Source organism: Saccopteryx bilineata, chromosome 3, assembly GCF_036850765.1.
Source record: "Saccopteryx bilineata isolate mSacBil1 chromosome 3, mSacBil1_pri_phased_curated, whole genome shotgun sequence".
In the NCBI taxonomy this organism is placed as follows: Eukaryota; Metazoa; Chordata; class Mammalia; order Chiroptera; family Emballonuridae; genus Saccopteryx; species Saccopteryx bilineata.
In genome coordinates, this window is record NC_089492.1 from 125691266 (window position 1) to 125713343 (window position 22078).

At 40.1% G+C, this 22078-nt stretch overlaps 2 protein-coding genes across 2 annotated transcripts in view; both read right to left on the reverse strand.

Annotated features, from left to right (window-relative positions):
• The window catches only part of GFPT1 (glutamine--fructose-6-phosphate transaminase 1), a 72086-nt gene extending 59451 nt beyond the window's left edge, over positions 1–12635 (reverse strand). Inside the window, exon 1 of the mRNA XM_066267298.1 lies at positions 12435–12635. Within this exon, the coding sequence (XP_066123395.1) occupies positions 12435–12441 (7 nt within the window). The 5' untranslated portion in view covers positions 12442–12635. The remainder of the gene's footprint in view (positions 1–12434) is intronic.
• Positions 12636–17238: 4603 nt separating this feature from the next.
• The window catches only part of NFU1 (NFU1 iron-sulfur cluster scaffold), a 30800-nt gene continuing 25960 nt past the window's right edge, over positions 17239–22078 (reverse strand). The window contains exon 8 of the mRNA XM_066267302.1: positions 17239–20936. Within this exon, the coding sequence (XP_066123399.1) occupies positions 20892–20936 (45 nt within the window). The 3' untranslated portion in view covers positions 17239–20891. The remainder of the gene's footprint in view (positions 20937–22078) is intronic.

The window sequence follows — 22078 nt, forward strand, 5'->3', positions numbered from 1 at the left end:
AAGCAGTAGACTTTTTGTATATTGATTTTGTATCCTGTGACTTTACTGTATCGGTTTATTGTTTCTAATATACTGCTCACAAAAATTAGGGGATATTTCAAAATGAATATGAAGCAATATAAAAATAGACATTTGATTTTATTAAGCAAGAACATCAGAAAAGCAAACAAGTTAAAGAAAGTTGTTTAATTATGCAAATAAGATGAAAAACCAACTTTCATTTCATTGGTGAAAATGCACTATACAAATGACTGAAAGTACTGGAGTATCTGCACGTTCTCTGATTCCCTAATTTTTGTGAGCAGTGTAGTTTTTTGGTGAAGTCTTTGGGTTTTCTATATACAAGATCATGTCATCTGCAAAAAGTGATACCTTTACTTCTTTCCCAATGTGAATGCCTTTTATTTCTTTCTCTTGCTTGATCGCTCTGGCTAAAACCTCCAGAACTATGTTGAATAAGAGTGAAGAGAGTGGGCAACCTTGTCTCATTCCTAATTTAGAGAAAAAAAACCTTCATTTTTTCACCATTTAGTATGGTATTAACCTGATAGTTTGTCACATACGGCCTTTATTATGTTGAGGTACTTTCCTTCTATTTCGATTTGAGTGTTTTAAACATAAAGGGATACTGTATCTTATCAAATGCTTTTTCTGGATCTATTGATAGGATCATATAATTTTTGTTCTTTTGTTTTGTTGATGTGGTGTATTATGCTGATCAATTTCCATATGCTAAACCATCCTTGTTCTCCTGGAATGAATCCTGCTTGATCGTGATGTATTATTTTTTTAATGTGTTGTTGTATTCAATTTGCTAGTATTTTGTTTAGGATTTCTGCATCTGTATTCATTAGAGATATTGGTCTGTAGTTTTCTTTTTTTGTGTTGTCCTTGCCAGGTTTTCGTATGAGGGTTATTGTTGGCCTCATAAAATGTTTTGGGAAGTATTGCTTCTTCTATTTTTTGGAAGACTTTGAGAAGGACAGGTACCAAATTTTCTTTAAATGTTTGGTAGAATTCACTAGTGTAACCACCTGGTCTTAGGCTTTTGTTTTGGGGGAGGTTTTTAACAGTTGTTTCTATTTCCTCCCTGCTTATAGGTCTATTTAGGTTTCCACTTCTTCATGGCTCAGTCTAGGAAGATTGTATGGTTCTAGGAATTTATCCATTTCCTCTAGGTTGTTGAATTTGGTGGCATATAATCTTTCATAATATTCTACTATGATATTTTGTATATCTATGACTTCTGTGGTAATGTCTCCTCTTGTTCATTTCAGATTTTGTTTACGAGTCCTTTCTCTTTTTTCCTTAGTGAGTTTAGCAGTGGTTGGTCAATTTTATTGATCTTTTAAAAGAACCAGCTCTTTGCTATATTAATATTTCCTATAGTTTTTTTGTTCTCTATTTCATTTAGTTCTGCTCTAGTTTTTACTGTTTTCTTTCTTCTACTGACTTTGGGTTCCTCCTTTGTTCTTTTTCTAGTTCCTTACGGTGTGATATTAGGTTGTTTACTTGGGATCTCTCTTATTTCTTGATATAAGCCTGTAATGATATAAAAATTCCCTCTTATTACTACTTTTGCTGCATCCCAGAAGTTTTGATATGTTGTGTTGTCATTTTCATTTTTCTATGTATCTTTTGATTTCTGCTTTTCTTTGACCCAGTCATTTTTTAGAAGTATGCTATTTAATCTCCACATTTTTGTGGGTTTCTTCACTTCCTTTTTATAGTGAATTCTAATTTCAAAGCCTTATGATCAGAAAATATGCTTGGTATAATTTCAATCTTCCTAATTTTATTTTATTTATTTATTTTTTTACAGAGACAGAGAGAGAGTCAGAGAGAGGGATAGACAGGGACAGACAGACAGGAACGGAGAGATGAGAAGCATTAATCATTAGTTTTTCTTTGCGCGTTGCAACACCTTAATTGTTCATTGATTGCTCTCTCATACGTGCCTTGACCACGGGCCTTCAGCAGACTGAGCAACCCCTTGCTCGAGCCAGCGATCTTTGGCTCAAGCTGGTGAGCTTTTGCTCAAACCAGATGAGCCCCTGCTCAAGCTGGCGACCTCAGGGTCTCGAACCTGGGTCTTTTGCATCCCAGTCCAACGCTCATCTATTGCGCCACTGCCTGGTTAGGCACCTAAATTTTTTGATGTTAGTTTTGTGGTCCAAAATATGGTCTATGCTTGAGAATGTTACATGCACACTGGAGAAGAATGTATAATCTGATGTTTTGGGATGAAATGTCCTATAAATGTCTATTATGTCTTTTTGGTCCAGAGTGTCGTTTAAGGCCAATATTTCTTTATTGAATTTCTGTTTGTACGATCTAGCTAAAGCCATCAATGGTGTGTTGAAATCTCCAAGTATGATTGTGTTTTTGTCTACCTCTATTTTTAGATCGGTTAGTAGATGTCTTATATATATTGGTGCTCCCTGGTTTGGTGCGTATGTATTAAGAGTGATGTCTTCTTGATACAATGTCCCCTTTATTGTTATCAAATGTCCATCTTTGTCTCTGGTTACCTGTGTGTCTTGAAGTCAGCATTGCCAGATATGAGCATGGCTATACTTGCTTTTCTTTGGATAATATATTTGCTTGGAGAATCATTTTCCAACCTTTCACTTTGAATCTACTTTTGTCCCTGCAGCTTAGATGTGTCTCTTAAAGGCAGCATATGGTTAAGTTTTGCTTTTTGATCCAATCTGTTACTCTGTGCCTCTTTATTGGTAAGTTCAGTCCATTTACATTTGGGGTAATTATTGACACTTGAGGATTTCTGTAGCCATTTTATGTTTTGTTTCCTGGTAGTTCTGTGTCTTCTTTGGTTCTTCTCTTTTTTGTCAGTTTTTGTTTGATGGTATTCCATACTTCTTTCCCATTTCTTCCTTTTTAAGCTGTGCTTCACTAGTGCCTTTTTCATGGGTGGTTACCATTAGGTTAAAAAAAATGTTATGTACAAGAGTCCTTTGTCATATGAGTGCTTCTGCACTCCATCCTCCTTTGCTGCTGCAGATCTTTATCCTCTCCCCTTTTATGTTGTCACAAATTATCCTTGTTTTTCTTGTAACTCTGTTGGAGCTTTTGCTTGTAGTTTTTATTTGTTTTGTTCTTTGTGTCTGGTCGAATAATCCCCTTGAGTATTTCATGCAGTGGGAGTTTTTCTCATGATAAATTCCCTCAGCTTCTGTATGTCTTTAAAAGTTTTTATTTCTCATTCATATTTGAAGGATAACTTTGATGGATATAGTATTCTTGGCTGGAAATTCCTCTTTCATTGCTTTAAATGTTTTGGTCTACTCTCTCCTGGCTTGTAGAGTTTCTGCTGAGAAGTCTGATGATAGCCTAATGGGCTTTCCTTTATATGTTATGGTGTTCTTTTCCCTAGCTGACTTGAGGATTCTTTGTCATGGATTTTTGACAATTTTATTATAATGTGCCTTGGAGTAGGTCTGTTTGTGTTGTGGTAACTTGGCGTTCTGTTTGCTTCTTGGATTCAAGACTCTAACTGTTTCCATAAGTTTGGGAAATTCTCATCAATTATTTGTTTGACTAGGCTCTCCATTCCCTTCTTCCTCTCTTCTTCTGATATACTCATTATTCTTATATTGCTCTTTTTGACAATTCTTGTAGAGCTCTCTCGGTCTTTTTAATTCATAAGTCTCTCTCCTCTTCTCTCTGCACCATCTCTAGTGGCCTCTTCAACGTCACTGACTCTTTCCTTATCTAGCTTGTTCCATTAGCTAAACTTGGTATCTCAGTCTTTAATTTACGTATTGAGTCCTTTATCTCTGTTTTTAAAGTTTCAATCTCCTTGGTAAGGTCTTCTTTTTTATTCATTAATTTGTTTTCTGAGCTCATTAAGTTGCCTATTGGTGTCTTCTCATATCTCGTTGAGTATTTTCAAACTTCAATTTTGATTTCTCTACGATTTAATTCCAAGGTTTCCATGTGATTGAGTTTCTTTTTCTGGAGATTTTTCATTTTCTTTCTGAAATACATCTGTCTTGTGTAGGCATGGTATTAAATTTCTTCTGTCTTGATGGCATTTGGAAGTGGTATTGTTAAGAAGCCTAACAAAAAAAACAACTGAAAAATTTGAGGAATTAAAAATAATACAATAAAAATTTTAAAAATTTTGACAAGAAGAGCCCTGGCCGGTTGGCTCAGCGGTACAGCATCGGCCTAGCGTGCGGAGGACCCGGGTTCGATTCCCGGCCAGGGCATATAGGAGAAGCGCCCATTTGCTTCTCCACCCCTCCGCCGGCTTTCCTCTGTGTCTCTCTCTTCCCCTCCCGCAGCCAAGGCTCCATTGGAGCAAATATGGCCCGGGCGCTGGGGATGGCTCTGTGGCCTCTGCCTCAGGCACTAGAGTGGCTCTGGTCACAACATGGCAATGCCCAGGATGGGCAGAGCATTGCCCCCTGGTGGGCAGAGCGTTGCCCCTGGTGGGCATGCCGGGTGGATCCCGGTCGGGCGCATGCGGGAGTCTGTCTGTCTCTCCCTGTTTCCAGCTTCAGAAAAATGAAAAAGAAAAAATTTTTGACAAGAAGAAAAACCATAGAAAAGAAGATCAAAAGCAAAGAAAAAAATAAAAAATGAAACACCCACAATGAAATAAAAATATAAATTTTTTTTTAAATGAAATTCAAAAATGAAAAAGAAAAATGAATAAGAAAAAAAGGGAAAAAGAAGGGGAAAAAAGGAAAAATAAGTTTTGGTTTGGAGAGGTTTCTTCCAGTAGGTGTCGCTATATTATAACTTTGAACTGTGTGAAGTTCCTGGGCTGTCAGCTGAGATGTCGCTGATGCTAGGATGTAGGTGGAGCTGCAGACATGTTGGTGGGTGAGGCATGTTCTGAGGGCTTTACAGCTTCAGCTTTCAGGTCTAGCAATGGCGATCTCAGACTTATGGGTGCTCCTTCCCACGTCTCAACAGACCTGGGGACCAAACATGGAGCACCTTTCTTCTTCAGGGGAGAGAGTGACTCTGGAGAGCTAGCTGTGGAGTTTGTCTCTGCCACTCTCCATACTGCAAGGTGAGGGAGGAGGGATCGAGAGGCTGGGGCCGCACTTTAGCTTTCTCTGTTTCTGCCAAGTAAGAGCTACAGGCACCATGGAATCACTGGCCATGACCACACACTATAGCTGCTTTGGTTTATCTCCCCCTCTGCCCTTCTGTCTCCTGGCTCCTCCTGGCAGGGGACCCAATCACTCCAAGTTTTCCTCTCCATACCCCTCAGACAAAATCCAGAGTCTGAGCCTGACCATGCGGTGACGCAGTGGATGGAGCATTGGACTGGGATACAGAGGATCCAGGTTCAAGTCCCCAAGGTTGCCAGCTTGAGCATGGGTTCATCTGGTTTGAGCAAAAGCTCACCAACTTGGACCCAACATCTCTGGCTCAAGCAAGGGGTTACTTGGTCTGCTAAAGGCCCACAGTCAAGACACATATGAGAAAGCAATCAATGAACAACTAAGGTGTTGCAACAAAAAAATTGATGATTGATGCTTCTCATCTCTCTCCGTTCCTGTCTGTCTGTCCCTCTCTCTGACTTTCTCTGTCTCTGTAAAAAAAGAAAAGAAAAAAAATAAATCCAGAGTCTGAGCTTCCCTCCTCCCTGTAGTCCAGCAGAAAAAAAAAAAAAACAAAAAAAAAAAAAAAAAACAGTCACTCCAGGTTTGTCTCCTCCCCTCTCCAAAGCCAACCATGATTGCATTTTATCTTCTACCCCTCTTTTCACCCCATCCCACCTTTAGTCCATTCGATACATAGATCTTTCAGGTGCACCTGCGAGCCCAGCTGGGGTTCCTTCACTGCATTATAGTTGTTCAATTTATTGACATTTCAAGGGGAGAGATCAGGATTATCTCTAATACTGTCATTACTCTGACAAATTCCATATTTTTTTTAAAATAGACATTTTTCTCCAAAACCATATTATTGCACCTAACAAGATAATATTCTAATATCATCAAATAGAATGTTCATATTTGAATTTTCGATATTAGCAAAAAAAGTGTCTTTTATAGCTGATTTGTTCCTCCTAGGATAGTGGTTGGCAAACTCATTAGTCAACAGAGCCAAATATCAACAGTACAATGATTGAAATTTGTTTTGAGAGCCAAATTTTTAAAACTTAAACTATATAGGTAGGTACATTCCTTATCAAGTTAGCACTTGCTCATGGCATTTTGTGGAAGAACCACACTCACGGGGCCAAAGAGCTGCAAGTGGCTCACGAGCCACAGTTTCCCGACCACTGTCGTAGGATATAATAAAGGTATGAACCTTATATTTGATTTTTTCTCGTAAGTCTCTTTGAATCCAGAATGGTTTTCCCTACTGCCCGGTTTTCCCCAAGATACTGATTTACTGACAAGTGGGGGCCAATTTTCTTGTTGAATGTCTCACATTTTGGCTGTGTCTAATAGTTTCTAAGTAGCGTGGTCTAACTAGTTCCTCTATTCCTTACATTTTCTAAAAACTGAGACAGAGCTTAAGGTTGATTTGATTAGGTTAAAAATTTGGGGCAAGAATTATTCACAAATGGCTATGTATTTAAATTGTCTGTGGTCCTGTATTAGCGATGTTAACATTCAGCAGGTAAAGACAAAGACAGTCCATCAGTCACTTAGCCTATGATATTCTGAAAGCACCTGCAAAATACTTCCTAGGGCTTCAGATTTTGACAGCATTGATTTTAAGACATTTATATTTTCTTTCTTTGTAATCCATATAATAATGGTGCATTTCCCAATCAGTGGCATCTTGAATAAAATACTATATGTCAAATTCCAATTAAAAACCTGCCCTTTTTTAGACAAAGGAAGCACTACTATTTATCATTGCACTACCAATAATTATTACTGTCATTTTTTGGTTCACTATTAGAACAAAGAAAAGGAAAAGAGAAGGAATGGAAGGAAAAGTAGGAGCAATATTTCCCCTGACATAACTGGGCACAAACTGAAAGGAAGAAAAGGATGACACACCCAGAGAAATTTTCTAAGATCAAAGTAACAGATCTGGGATAAGGAAGAAAGGGAATTAACCGAAGTCATCCCTGGTTAGGAAAATAAAGACAAAGAGTTTGAATCTGCCAATTTTACACACCAGCTCTTGACAGTACCATGGCCCAAGACAGTCCATCTACTGGAATTAGTGGGTTATCTGTAATCTTCGGGTAGCTGGGAAATATATAATGGCAAATAAACAGCTTATCGAGCATGCATGATATGTTTACAAGGGAGGCAGTTTTAACTCAAAATAGGGCTTACTAGAGTAGAAATTACTAAATTTATCCCTTTTCCAGGTGTTTGACTTATCTTATCAAACCTCCCAATAAACAGTTCTGCTTAGGGTAACTATAAAAACCAAAAAACCAACTCTCCACTACCACTCAGAAATTGTTCCAATATTGCACAGGGTAGTTGTGTGGAACACAGATTTCCTACTCCCAAACCAACATGTGCTTCCAAGTATAAGTTTTCTTATTAATGGAATATACTTAGAATATTTCCCTAACTGAAGCAGACCCTTGCACCTACTCAGAAAATGGCATCATTCTCAGAAAATGGCAACTTAAATTCAATGACATAAAAGCATTTATGAGTACCATGAATAACAAAATATTCACACACGACCTGGATCATAGACTTGACACATCCAGCTGAAAGCAATTTACCTGTAAGCAAAGACTAATAAACCTTACTAAAATGAAAACTAAATGCAATTTAGCTGACTAATCAAATTATTTAAGTTCCTATGCCTGGTTAAATTCATGTCCTTCTGAATAGGAAATTTTACTTCCTCATATTTTTTCACTTGACAACTTCAATATTTTTAGACCTCAGACAACAGAACTTATCAGGGTTAACTGTTCAAATTCATTCTCTAAATTTTATACTTTCTGAATCAAAATCCATCTACAATGCCACTTATGTTTCATTTTTAATTTTTTTCTTATAAGTCTATAAATTAATTCATCATTATTAAAGATTCAAATTACACAAAGGCTACAGAATGAATTGTGAAAATCTCCTCTTTATACTGCCACATATGGAAGATAACCAACATTAATTCAATACACATTGTCCCAATCCTTCAGCTACGAATGTGTCCATATAAATCAACCTAGATATAGATAATTTTAAAAGGCTTTTTTAAAACACATAATTTGATGACACTATATATATTGTTCTATATGTTTTTCTCTTAAGATGTTGAGATTGTTCTGTCAGTACAACACAACTACCTATTCTATTTATGATTTATGGCTGCATGCCAGTCCATAAGAGCCATATTTTACCTACCTATTTCCCTACAGAGGTATTCCTACCTCTTTGAAATTATAAACAATACAGCAATTAAAGTTATACACATCAACTAAATATTTGTCATAAAATACAGTCAATAGCACTATAATTATGGAGGCACATTCCACAAGATCCCTTTAGAAGATGAAATATTATAAGATAATATTTTCTATACTCCTAAAAACACAAAGTAAAAATTGTTTGGAGTGACAAAATGAGGAATTTCAATTACTTATGTGTTCTTTAATTGTTTAAGATACTTTTCCTATTTACAAAATGCTGGTTCAAGTGTCCTACTTTGTTGTAAATAGATGTTGCCACTGAAAGGAGCTCTGTAACACCTTTCTTGCACATTTAACATTCTGGAACTCAAAGCACTATTTAAACCCTGACATCTCTAGTTATACTCTCCTTCCGGTTGGCTCAGCATTAGAGCGTCGGCCTGGCGTGCGGGGGACCCGGGTTTGATTCCCGGCCAGGGCACATAGGAGAAGCGCCCATTTGCTTCTCCACCCCCCACCTCTTTCCTCTCTGTCTCTCTCTTCCCCTCCCGCAGCCAAGGCTCCATTGGAGCAAAAATGGCCCGGGCGCTGGGGATGGCTCCTTGGCCTCTGCCCCAGGCGCTAGAGTGGCTCTGGTCGTGGCAGAGCGACGCCCCAGAGGGGCAGAGCATCCCCTGCTGGTGGGCAGAGCCTCGCCCCTAGTGGGAGGGGAGGGGGAGGGGGGGAGGGAGGGGAGGAAGGTTCGGTATAGGTTAACAGGTTTATTTGTAGATCTTCCTAGAACCTTTAATCTTGCTTAGTGCAAATCTCCAAAACCAGAATTTCCCAAACTTGTCTGCTGCAACACTCTTTCCCACTCATTACCAGCACCTATCACCTTCTCCCTTTCCAGTGAACACAACTGAGGAAATGCCTATTTAGCAATTAATTGTAAGGATATGTTAATAGTACTGGTTTTATGATCCTAGCAGCAAGTCTCAGCATCCCTCAATTACCCCAAAGCCATTAGACAGTGTAATTACAAAACACATTTTAAGGATTCTTTTCAGCAGCTCCCTTGGGCTTTTAAATATAACCTCAATTACAAAAATTCTATTTATATACACCATCATTTATTTTTAGAAAACAGCAAAAACTGTTAAAAGATGTGGGTATCTTTAGCAACTTGACACTCTCATCAAAGCCAAAGAAAAAGCAATTTAAAAAAAAGTATATTCCAAAGAACCAAGAATAAGGAAAGATAAAACTGGTGTATACACATACTATTTTTCTCTGGCAGATTTACAACACTTATTAACACACCAAAGGTTCCAAGAAGTCCTCCAATAAAAAGAAAATCAGTTCAATGTTGTTCTTTTTAATTGAGTTTAACAAGAGAGGGAAGAGGAGGGAGAGTGAGGAAGGGAGAGGGGGGAAGGAAAGGAAGAAAAAGTGAGAGAAAAGGAGAGGAATAGGCACATTGATCTGTTCCTATATGTGCCCTGGGAATTGAACTGGCAACCTCTGCACTTCAAGACAAGGCTTTAACCAACTGAGCTATCTGGCCAGGGCCAACATTGTTTAATCTGTTGCTCCCCAATTTACTTGACCATGGAATCTTTTTTTCCTGATTAATAGTAATTAACAACTTAATGTAACCTATTAAACATTAAAAAGTTTTATCAGTATATCAGATTGAAATAAGGATATCACAGGCTCCTTAGCTCTCATTCTTCTGCTTCAACATTTTGCAATGTTGTAACAGAATAATCTGTTAGAAAAATCTGAATAGGCTGCAGGTAATCAGAAAGTAAATCTCTGAATTTCTGCATCTGATTTCATTCTCAACTGAATTTCTCTGCCTGGATATTTTATTTCAATGATTAAGGTGTGGGAGGAAAATAAAGACAGTTAACCTGCATAATTTACATTACAGGGAATAAATTCTGAACCTTAATCCAGATCATGCAAAAGTATGGTCTGGTTTGGTTAAAAGCAAAGCCTCAAAAATGCCTCAAACACTAGTTCTTTATTGATTATAACTGTCGGTTTCCCCAGCTATAAAATTCTGTGGAATAGCGATGTTGGCTAAGTGAAAACTCTCAACATCTAACCTATCCTGTAAAAGCCTCACTCTCTTCTCTGCACCTTTCTAAACCAGATCAGATTTTTTCTTTTTTAATACTTTGATTTCCTTTTTTCTAGAACAAAATGAAGAAATGACCTGCAACCAGAAAGCCATGTACTTAGCTAGGTGCACACCTCATCATTCAGGAACAGTTAATTACCAAATGAAGCACACTAGAGATTAACCAGTTTGCATATTCACTACTTCACGGATCCAAATTAGGTGTTCTGGCAAAACCACTCTTATTAACTAACTCCAGTGGTAGTCAACCTGGTCCCTACCGCCCACTAGTGGGCATTCCAGCTTCCATGGTGGGCAGTAGCAGAGCAACCAAAGTATAAATAAAGAGATAGATTTAACTATAGTAAGTCGTTTTATAAAGATTTATTCTGCCAAACTTAGTGAAAATCCAACATAAAGTACTTGGTAAGTAATTATTATTATATGCTTGAACTTGCTGTAACTCTGCTTTATAAATTTTATAAAGTAAAGTTACTACCCTACATTATAAATCACCATTACTATGGAACCAGTGGGCAGTTAGAAAATTTTAGGACTAACAGAGATAGAAAAGTGGGCGGCAGGTATAAAAAGGTTGACTACCCCTGAAATAGATAGACACAGCAAAAGTATATCTGATGCTAAAGTCAGCTTGACTCTAATAATTTCAGAAAACTATAGATTTTCTGTTTTTTTTAACCTACTCTAAATTTAAACCTGTTCTTTTTTCAGAAGTTGAAATTAGCATAAAGTTAAATACAAGAAAAACATACACTAATGAGAACATGCCACCTCCTGCTTGGTTCTTTCTATTACAGTCATATCTCCCTTTAAAATAAGTGTTATTTTTCACTTCAGGGTCAGTTGTAAATTTCAATAAGAAAGGCAAAGATAAAATTCTTTATACTGCCAATGGCCAAGTTAATACAAATTTTAGTGCATATTAGTCACTTCAGATATAATTCTGATAATTCCTTTTAGCTTTGAACAAATCAGTCTCTGGCCCTGGGCAGGTAGCTTAGTTGGTTAGTGTGTTGTCCTGACACACCAAGGCTGAGGGTTCAATCCCTGGTCAGGACATCAATCAGGACAGGTATCAATCAATGAATGCATAAAAAAAGTGAAACAACAAATCTATGTTTCTCTCTCTCTCCTTCCCTTCCTCTCTCTCTCTCAAAACACACACACACACACACACACACACACACAAACATAAAAAAACCAAAGTCTCAAACATGGAATAACAGGGCCTAACTTTATGTTTTAACTGTTCCAGGCAAAATATGTTAAAGGTAGACCAATATTTCTCATAGGTAAGTGTTTACAATGGGTGTACATGCAAGTGATAAATGATGTATGATCTGTCACCATGGTCACTTTTGGGTCTCTTCCAACAGAAAATCAGATCTAAGCGCGTTCACCAGGAGATTGATTAGCAATGGTTTCTGTTGAGGGGGTGGGGGTGGCAGGAAGTAGTAAAACCATGTGCAATGCCATTGTCACAGCTCTAGTTATAGTTCTGTTTTCTATTGGGCCTGACCAAAAGATAGCAACTAAAAATAAATATTTTTGTAAAAGGTAAATCCTAGAAGAATACAAGATAAGTTCAAGAGGCCTCACCTGATGTTCCACAGATCGCCTCACTCACCTGGTGGACGCTTGTGAAGACACCCCCGTCCACATCTCAGTTCCCTCAGCCCTCTCCTTCTCCAGTACAAACGTTTCTCTTCTCCCCGGATTCCCTACTCCGCGCCAAGCGCCCCCTCCGCTCCCTCAGATCCTCTCTAGGGCCCGCCCCCCTCCCAGGTACCTTCCTAAGTCCGCCACACCCCTCCAGCCGCAGAGGCCGGCCCGGCTCCCAGCCCCCGCGGCCACCGCAGGACGCCCCCCGCCCATCACCCTGCCTTCGCACTCGGCTCCAGCCGGCGCTTCAGGCCTCAGCGGCGCCCGCATCGCACCCCAGCACCGCCCGCAACACGCCCCCAGCCCGCGGCCCCTTACCGCACATGATGCCGGAGGCTCGGTACGCAAGGTGAGAGGTGAGCGGCTGGCAAGGTCGTGAGCACACAAGAGCCTGTGGGGCTATGGGAGGACTTCGGAGTCGGGGAGCACGAGCACGACTCTATGGGGGATGCGACAGCCGAGGTAATGATGGCTTTCTCGGCCTCTTGTACTCTCCAGCAACTGCCTCCCGGCCCCGCCTCTCGCGCGCACCGCGCCGCCGCCGCCGCCGCCGTCCGCAAGTCCCATTGAGCCGCGTCGGCGTCGCTCACGTGCAGATCCCGCCTCCCCGGCCGCCCCGCCCACGAGCCCACACAGGCTCTGGCCTGCTGGCAGCTAAGACGTGGCAGCGAGTAGCTGCCGCATCCGCATGAGGTTCCTGGAGCCGCCCGGCCTCCAGGCGAGTAGCGGGAGGGACGGCGCCGCGGGGGAGGGAAAAACTCGAAGTCTGGGAGGGCATGAGGGAAAGATAAGGAAAGAGGAGGATGAAATTGTTAACAAAGCAAATAACGTTGGGGCGCGCGCCTAACTGCACTCCAAGGCCCCAAGTTCCGACACTCCACGAAGCAGGGAAAGAGGAAAAAGAGAGCAGAAGGCCTGACGGACAAATAAGTCAGGGTGGGAAAGGAACATAAGCCTAAGAAAAATTTGCAAATAACTGAGGGGAGAGAGATGCCAAAATTCTTGATTCCAAGCGCCGTGCAGATTCTGCCAGTCTTTCTGGTAGCAGCCAATTCAGTTCCCAACTTAGGCTGTCTGTATTATGCTTGGCCTCTAAAAGCCCTCTGCAACCCATCTCCACCCCCATCCTTTTACCTCCCGAACCCCAAGTTTTTTGGAGAGGGGCAGAGGGAGACCTACTGGCCCACCTGAGAGGACTGTAGGAATTGCCTAGATTTGACAGCCTTCTATTTGATTCATGAACAATTACTTTTATGAATTAATGCACAATTCCTGCCAAGAGAAACTTAATCAGAGAGAAATGATGTTCATGAGAATTTATTACCTGAGCTTTTGCTTTAGGAAGATTTAAATCGTGTCTTTAGTCAAATGTAGATGATTATCATAACTCTATTCATGACTCTAGAATAGAATCAAATAAAAACTTGTGTGGCATCCAGAACATGGCATGGACTTCTGATCCTAGAGGTCTCACATTATTTCACACTACTTTCTTCCTATCCCACTCTTACAAAGCTGAACAGTTAATTTCTCAATTGGGCCCACATTCTCAAGTCTTTTGCACACATTAGTTACTCTTCATGGAATCCACACCCCATCTTTTGTCTCACCCAGCAGACGTAGGAACATGCATTAACTTCTCATTCTTTGAGCTGCCCCTTTAAAGCAATATGCTTTGATATTTTTTTATTTTTTGCGTATTTCCATACTAAGCTAAGTTTCTTGAGGCTAGAACAAGTGTCTGTATACCCAATACCTTGTACAAACCGTAGCACAAAGAGATCATCAGCCTGACCAGTGGTAGCAACCTGGAATGCTGACCCCTTGCTTAAGCAGCAACCTTTGGGCTCAAGCCAGCAATGTTGGGATCATGTCAGTGATCCCATGCACAAGCCATCAACTTTTGAGTTTCGAACCAGGGATGTCAGAGTCCCAGGATGATGCTCTATCTACTGTACCACCACCAGTCAGGCCTAAGCAAAGTATTTCTAACATGAAAGCTCTTTAATATTTCAGGCCCTTGAACTGGTTCCTAAGTCACCCAGCACAAAGTTAAAAAATAATAATAATAATAATAATAATAAATAAACAGTGAGCTGTTTGAAAATAGCACATTTCTTAATTCAAGAGGCAAAGTCTCTGTGGATATACATTGTAGCCTCAGAACCCTCATCTAAGAGGTTCTGGTAAGACCTCAGTGATATTGCCAAAGAGTCAAGGAATAATTACAGTGTTTTAACTGTACATTGCCAGAAAACCTGTCAATGCCACAAAGAAAATGCCAGCAGTACCACCAAAGTTCTCATGCCCAAACTATAATTATTAAACCTCCTGCTTTCCCCTTCTGCTTGTATGTCATCATGACTATCAATTTGTCTTGTCCATCTCCATTCTACAGCTATTCTGGAAGGCCCTTATGCACCGTTGAGGGGAAGAAACTTTGAAAGCCAATATTTTCCCAACTGTTTAGTACATGCAGATTCAAGGAAAGCTCCAACAATGAAAATCTACCTCTGTAGGCAGAGGGCAGAGAAAGACCAAAGAAAGAGCCTGGCCACCTGACCAGGTGGTGGTGCAGTGAGTGGATAGAGTGGCAGACTGGAACGCGGAGGACCCAGGTTCAAAACTTCAAGGTCTCCAGCTTGAGGGCAGACTCCTCTGGTTTGAGCAAGGCTAACCAGCTTGAGCCCAAGGTCGCTCGGTCTGCTGTAGCCCCTGGGTCAAGGCACACTTGGGAAAGCAATCAATGAACAACTAAGCTGCTACAACAAAAAATTGATGCTTCTCTTTCCCTTCCTATCTGTCCCTCTCTTCGTCACAAGAAAGAAAAGAAAGAAAGAAAGAGAAAAGAAAAGAAAAGAGAAAAGAAAAGAGCCTGGCCACTCTCCAGTCAGGTAATTAATAGAGTTTATAAAGGGAAACTTACAAGGTATGTCACAGGTGGCTGCAAGACAAAAGGGATCCCTGCACTGCTGGGTAGACACCAAAGAATTATATAGGGTAAAAGTGGGGATTAGTCACAGGTACGAGCACATCAATGCTAGAAGTTATATGCTTGACCAGGTCAGGACAACACACTGTTCCAGGAACCAGCACATAACAGGAAGCAAAAGAGGAGCACTGATTAATGTCAGAATGAACAATTAAAATCGGACAGTCTGTAAGGGGGGCTTGCGGAAAGCAACTTTCGTTTGGTCCAGCTTGTGGGACAGACAGTGGTCATGTCATGAAACAGTCTCTCCTCCACACTGTACCCCTTGTGACCTTCTTATAATCTCACAAGCCCACCTCTTCCATGAGGCTCCCTGAGTGGTCAGTGAGAGACTTCGGTAGCAGAGACATAACTTGCTTAGTTGTCAACTGACTGCATTGAAGATCAGCAGCAATAGTACAGACACATTACAAAAAAAAAAAAAAAGACAAAAGAAGCAGGCCAAGTATTAGTAACATTTTTTTTCCATCATGACCCCCAGGACCCAAACCAGTAGGTTAGTAGGTCACTTGGGTTTGGGGCCAGATCATTTAGCTTGAGTTTTCATATGTGCTAACAAAAACTATTAACAGATTCATCTGATGTAAAAACACGTTTGGATAATGGCACAGTTGCTCACCCTATAACTGGATGTCATGGGAATAGCAGAAGACTAAGATCAGAAAGACAGGTGTTTCATAGGGACTTGAATTGGGAGATCTTCTCCTATGAGAACTATATTTGTAGCCTGATCTTTAGATGTTAATGTGGCCACAGTCTTTGGAACCTGGCCTGGCTGTATAAATCATAAATGTTGGCCAGGGGGAAGCGGTGCTTTCTGGTCTAAGGAGATGAATAGGAGGGGGAATGTGCCAGACTAGAACCCCTACCTTCTCTCCTCTTTCAATGGTGCATGAACCAGTCCACAAATAGTGTCTTCCTGGGTCCTGACTGTGTTAGGATGGTAGGGTCCCACCAAAGACTAAACAGTTCCTCATCAATTGTTAGTACACACAGACCCAGGAAAAAGCCCCAAGACTAAAAATCTACCTCTGTGAAGAGAGAGCAGGGTAGGAAAAGACCGAAGAAAAAGGCTAACTACTTCAGTTTGGTAATTAATAGTTTATTAATAGACGCTTATATACAAGGAATGTCTGGGGTGGCTGCAAAACGAAAACCCCAGGCTGCTTGGCAGGCACCAAAGTATTAGCTAGTGTAAAGGGGGGAGGTAGTCATGGGTACTAGTACATGATTGGTACCAGGTACTGGAAATTACATGCTTGACCAGGTATGACAACAACCTGTTCCAGATACCAGCACACAGCAGAAGGCAAGGGAGGGCTGCTGATTTGTGTCAGAATAAACACCAATTAAGATAAGACCATCTGTAAAAGGAGTTTGCAGAAAGCACCCTCTGTTCTGGTCCAGCTCTAGCTCACGGTACAGGAGCAGTTATATCATGAAAGTCTTTCCTCCACACCAAGCAGACCTTGAACAGTCTTACCAACCCACCGTAACAAAGAGCTCTTTGTAATCATGTGCCAGTCAAGACACTGATATAGAAGAATTTTGTTTATTTAACCTCCATCTACACAGAGCTCTGCCTGAGCTTAACCCTTAACAATAAGGGCTGGAGGAGAAGAAAATAAATTATCTACGAAGGAATGGAGACATCCGGGTCTAATTCAAACATCCGAGGAAATGGAAAGGGTTTTCTCTCGTGATCAAAAGTTCTAAACTGAACTTTAAAAAAAAGTGATGATGGTAAGGAATGTCACTTATTGTCCCTTTATGCAACTCCATTTCCCAGATTAGTCCTGTGAAATCTAATGGTTCTCAGCCTCCTCTTGCCATGCATCAGGGCTTCATTCTAAAGAAATGAAGAAGAACCTAAATTAAAATAGCATCATAAGATTTTTAAATGTCCCCATGTTTGTGATTTTTATTGTCCCATATCTAAATCCCAGTATTAATAGCAATAAAATCATTAAAATAAAAAAGACCTGGACATAAACTTCTAATTATAAAATAAGTCCTGGATCAATACTGTAGAGGATGGTGACTATAATTGTGTTGTACATTTGAAAGTTGTGAAGAGTATAGACTTTGAAAGTTCTCATCACAAGAAAAAGAAGTTAAGACTTTGTGTGGTTATAGATGTTAACTAAATTTATTGTGGTGATCCTTTTGCAATACAAATACATATTGAATCATCATCTTATAATCCTAAAACTAATAATGTTATGTCAACTATATCTCAATTTTTTTATTCTTTTTGAATAACAATAATATGGGGAGCAGGGGCACATATGATATATTCTACATTTTAGGGATTTTTGTGGAGAAATGTACCCCAGTAGACAGAGAAGATGGTGGCAAGTATCTAAATAAATAAATAAAAGGAGCACATTGAGCCACTATAAGGCCTATGAGGAGGAGAAATAAACACAAGAACAAAAGGCACAGGCAGGAGCCTCAGAAAGACCCCAAATGAACCCCTTTGGCTCCACCACTACCCCATTCATCCTATACACCTTTACAGCAGAATGACCTTTCAGAAATACAAATCTGGTTGGTTTCTTCCTGTTTCCAATCCAGTGGATACCCTTCACCTCTAGGATTAAGTCCAGACTCCTAGGCACATACTCATGGTAATTCAGGATCTCATTCCTGCCAGTTTTGACACCATCATCTCCCACCACTCTATCAAACATCTCATGGTCTAACAATACTATTGCCAGTTCCCTAATAAAGAATACTATGCGTCTCAAACTTATGTGTTTGCTCTTTTTTGAAAGGAAGCATTAAAAAGGGAACCAGATGTTAAATTTTCATTAAGATCAACATTTGGGCCTGACCAGGCAGTGGCACAGTGGATAGAGTGTTGGACTGGGATGCAGAGGACCCAAGTTTGAAACCCCAAGGTTGCTTGCTTTAGAGTGGGGTCGCTGGGGCTTGAGCATGGGATCATAGATGTGACCCCATGGTCGCTGGCTTGAGCCCAGAGGTCGCTGGCTTGAAGCCCAAGGTCACTTACTTGAGCCCAAGGTCTCTGGCTTGAGCAAGGGGTTATTTGCTCTAGTGTAGGTAGCCTCCAGTCAAGGCACATATGAGAAAACAATCAATGAACAACTAAGGAGCTGCAATGAAGAAGTGATGCTTCTCATCTCTCTTCCTTCCTGTCTGTCCCTATCTGTCCCTCTCTCCGTGTGTCACAACAACAACAAAAAGATCAACATTTTGTACTACCTGCCACAAACAAAAGCCAATAAATTTATTTTACCAGGACTTATCACCAAGTCCTCCATGATTTACCAGGCTCTTTGTTAGAAAACAATCAGCCTTCTTTAAGTAGGTTAATCTCTCTCAATCAAGAAGAAAATCTTTCCAAAACTTACCAATAAGACTTTCCCTTACAATTCATTGGCCAGAGCTGGGCCATATGTCCACACCTACACTAATGACTGGCAAAGAGAAAAGAGTTAAGACTGGTTTAGACTAGTTATAATTTATCCCCTCAGACTGAGGTGGGATCTCCCTTTCCTGGGCACATCACAACCAAATGATAGTTGAGAGAGCCTCTTTCAGTGAGAACAGGGGTGTGTGATGTGTAGGCAACCAAAAGTTTCACCAGTTTCACATTCCATATGACCCACTGCTTACTTCTGCACCATTTCCAACTAAGTATGTACTTCCACTTTACACTCAAGCAATTCTTAGCTTCCTGTAGTTCCCAAATACATTTCAGAGCTTCCAGATTCTGATTACACTGTTCTGTGTGCTTAGAATGTTATCCCCTACCTTTCCTCCTTGTTCCTCGTGACTGATCCCTTTCATGGAAAATCCAATATCTTGGCCTCTCAGTTCTGTGATTTCCTCTCTTCCAATAATATAATCCACCACCCACCTCAGCCTCTTATTCCATGGCCACACTCAAGACTTGTAGTTAACTGCCTCCTCCACAATATCAATTTCCATAGCTTCAGCTGAAGGGTAGGTCAATGTTCCTAGTTTACAAAGCAATTCCCAGTCTAAGTTGAATTTATCTATAATAGCTCAGGAAACAAATTCTCCAGCCCCACTATCTGATCTGTGAACCAAAGGACAAAAATTAAAATTTCAGTTATTGGCATTCACAACTGCTGGAGTTCTGACTATTTCCATCCCTATCTTAATCTCTGCAATTTTGGGGACCAGAATTCCAGAGATGAAATGTACCCATCTTTCTTTTCCTATTGTCTGTGAACTGCTGTCTCTGAATTACTATAGAAAAATGAGAGAGAAGGATAATTTGCTATCTGGGCTATCTGAAAAAGCAATACCCTTAGGCCCTGGCCGGGTCACTCAGTTGGTTAGAGCATTGTCCCAATATACCACCAGGAATGCATAATTGTATGGAACAACAAATTGATGTTCCTCTCTCGCTCCCTTCCTCTCTCTCTCTAAAATCAATGACTAAAAGTTTTAAAACATATAAAAAAAATAGAAAGGTAGTACCCCTATGGTAGAAGATAACTGTCCAAATTCCTGGCATGGCACAGTTTATCAATCTCTGAGACAAGAGAAGCCAGTAAAAGGACCAAAGCAGCTTCTCATCTTTTTTTCAGGGAGATTCTGCTTCATTAGGTATTGAGCATGCTAATACTGGTTTTCTCAATTCAGCCTGTACTGTCTTGTGCTTAATGGACTTTTTTTTCTACAACTTGGATCTGGCTATTTTAATGTTTTCAACATTATTATTTGTTTTTTGAGGTTTTTATTTTGGTCTCTTAGGGAGAAATTAAATGCTACTACACTGGGACTACTAGCCAGATATTATTTTTAAGCTAGAATTTAGTTGCTTAAAAAAAAAAGATAAAAATTCAGTAAAAATAGTTTCAAAGAACTCACAAAACAATAAAGCATTTTAGAATATTCTTAAAAAGCATTCTCCCTATTTACTTATATATTTTAAAAGTAAATGCCTGGGCCCTGGCCGGTTGGCTCAGTGGTAGAGCATCAGCCCAGCATGTGGAAGTCTGGGTTCAATTCCCTGCCAGGGCACACAGGAGAGGCACTCATCTACTTCTCCATCCTTACCCCTCTTTTTTCTCTCTGGCTCTCTCTTCCCCTTCCGCAGCCAAGGCTTTATTGGAGCAATGTTGGCCCAGGTGCTGAGGATGGCTCCATGGCCTCTGCCCGCAGGCATTAGAATGGCTCTGGCCTCAATGGAGCAACGCCCCAGATGGGCAGAGCATTGCCTTCTGGTGGGCATGCCGGGTGGATCCTGGTCGGGCGCATGCGGGGGTCTGTCTGCCTGCCTCCCCCCTGCTTCTCACTTCGGAAAAATACAAAACAAAAAGTAAATGCCTGACCTGTGGTGGCATAGTAGATAAGCACTGACCTGGAACACTGAGGTCGCCAGTTTGAAACTCCAGGCTTGCCTGGTCAAGGCATATGTGGGAGTTGATGCTTTCTGCTCCTCCCCTATTCTTTCCCCTCTCTACAATGAATAAATAAAATCTTTAAAAAGTAAATAAGTAAATAAATAAATTAGATGAGGGAAATGTATCTTATACAAAGAATTAATCATGAGAAATGAACAAAAACAAAAATGTCCCTGAATAAAATCCACATGTACAAAAGATGACTCACAATGTTATAAATAACTCCTATGAAGTAAAGCAAACATGCAATATTTTTATATCGTTCTCTGAAGAAAGAGCATAGTTTATTAATCTGCAAGTTTCTTAGCAGATAAATAATAAAAGCTTGGTACACAGTATCAACAAGTCCGACTGCTGCACCCAAAAACTCAAATTATTTTAAGGTGAGTTTGCTTCTTTTTCATTTGATTCATCATCCATAACCTAGAACCAAAAACACAAAGAGAATTTAAGAATTCAGAAAAGAATTAGAAATTGCTATTTTCCTGGTTTTAACATTACCTGCTTACCTGAAATTCTCTAATTTGTAGCATGTTAATAAAAAGAAATCTATCAACAGCCCAAAGCACACGGTTTGCATTGCAACCTGGTATCCTAACAACATAAAAGTAAATTAAGTACTAGCAAATTAATTAGAAACACTAGTCTCTTTTCCTTATCCAAAAAGAGGCAACAGCAGAGTCTCAGCTACTCAAGAGAAGACTACAATGATTACTTGGCATTTCCTAGGCATAAGACTAATGTAATTGACTTTTCCCCTGCAAAAGCATCTTATTTATTTAAATATATTCTGGGGACCTATACCAAACTGCTTTGGTACCATTTTTTTTTCTAATACATACCAAAATATGTATTAGAAAAAAAGAATCTCTATAAAAAGTAAAAAAACAAAATATATTGACAATTATTTGGTCTTACTCAGATAAATAATCATTTTAAACCTTAGAAAAATGTTCAGACTTTCATTTCTAATAAGTTAATAAAACTACTAATGAATACTTGAAAAAGAAATGAAATAATCTCTTTTCATGATATTACTCATATAGCCTGACCAGGCGGTGGCACAGTGGATCTGGACAGAGTGTCGTACTGGGATGCGGAGGACCCAGGTTCAAGACCCCAAGGTTGCCAGCTTGAGTGCGCCTCATCTGGTTTGAGCAAAGCTCACCAGCTTGAGACCAGGGTCGCTGGCTCGAGCAGGGATCACTTGGTCTGCTGTAGCCCCCCCAGTCAAGGCACATATGAGAAAGCAATCAATGAACAACTAAGGAGCAACAAAGAATTGATGTTTCTCATCTCTCTCCCTTCCTGTCTGTCTGTCCCTGTCTATCTCTCTCTCTATGTCTCTGTCACACACACACACACACAAAAAGACATTACTCCTATAATAAAAAAAAGAAAACCTCCTTTCATAAGGAAAAGAGTTATATAAACCTAAGTTTTTTTTCTTCACCACACCTACTACAATTAAATGCCAATTCAGGTTTATAACCTGATAGCCAATTCATCACTCCACCCTGGACAAGTAAATAAAAATGTTCCTTTGTCAGTCCACCAGTGTCAGC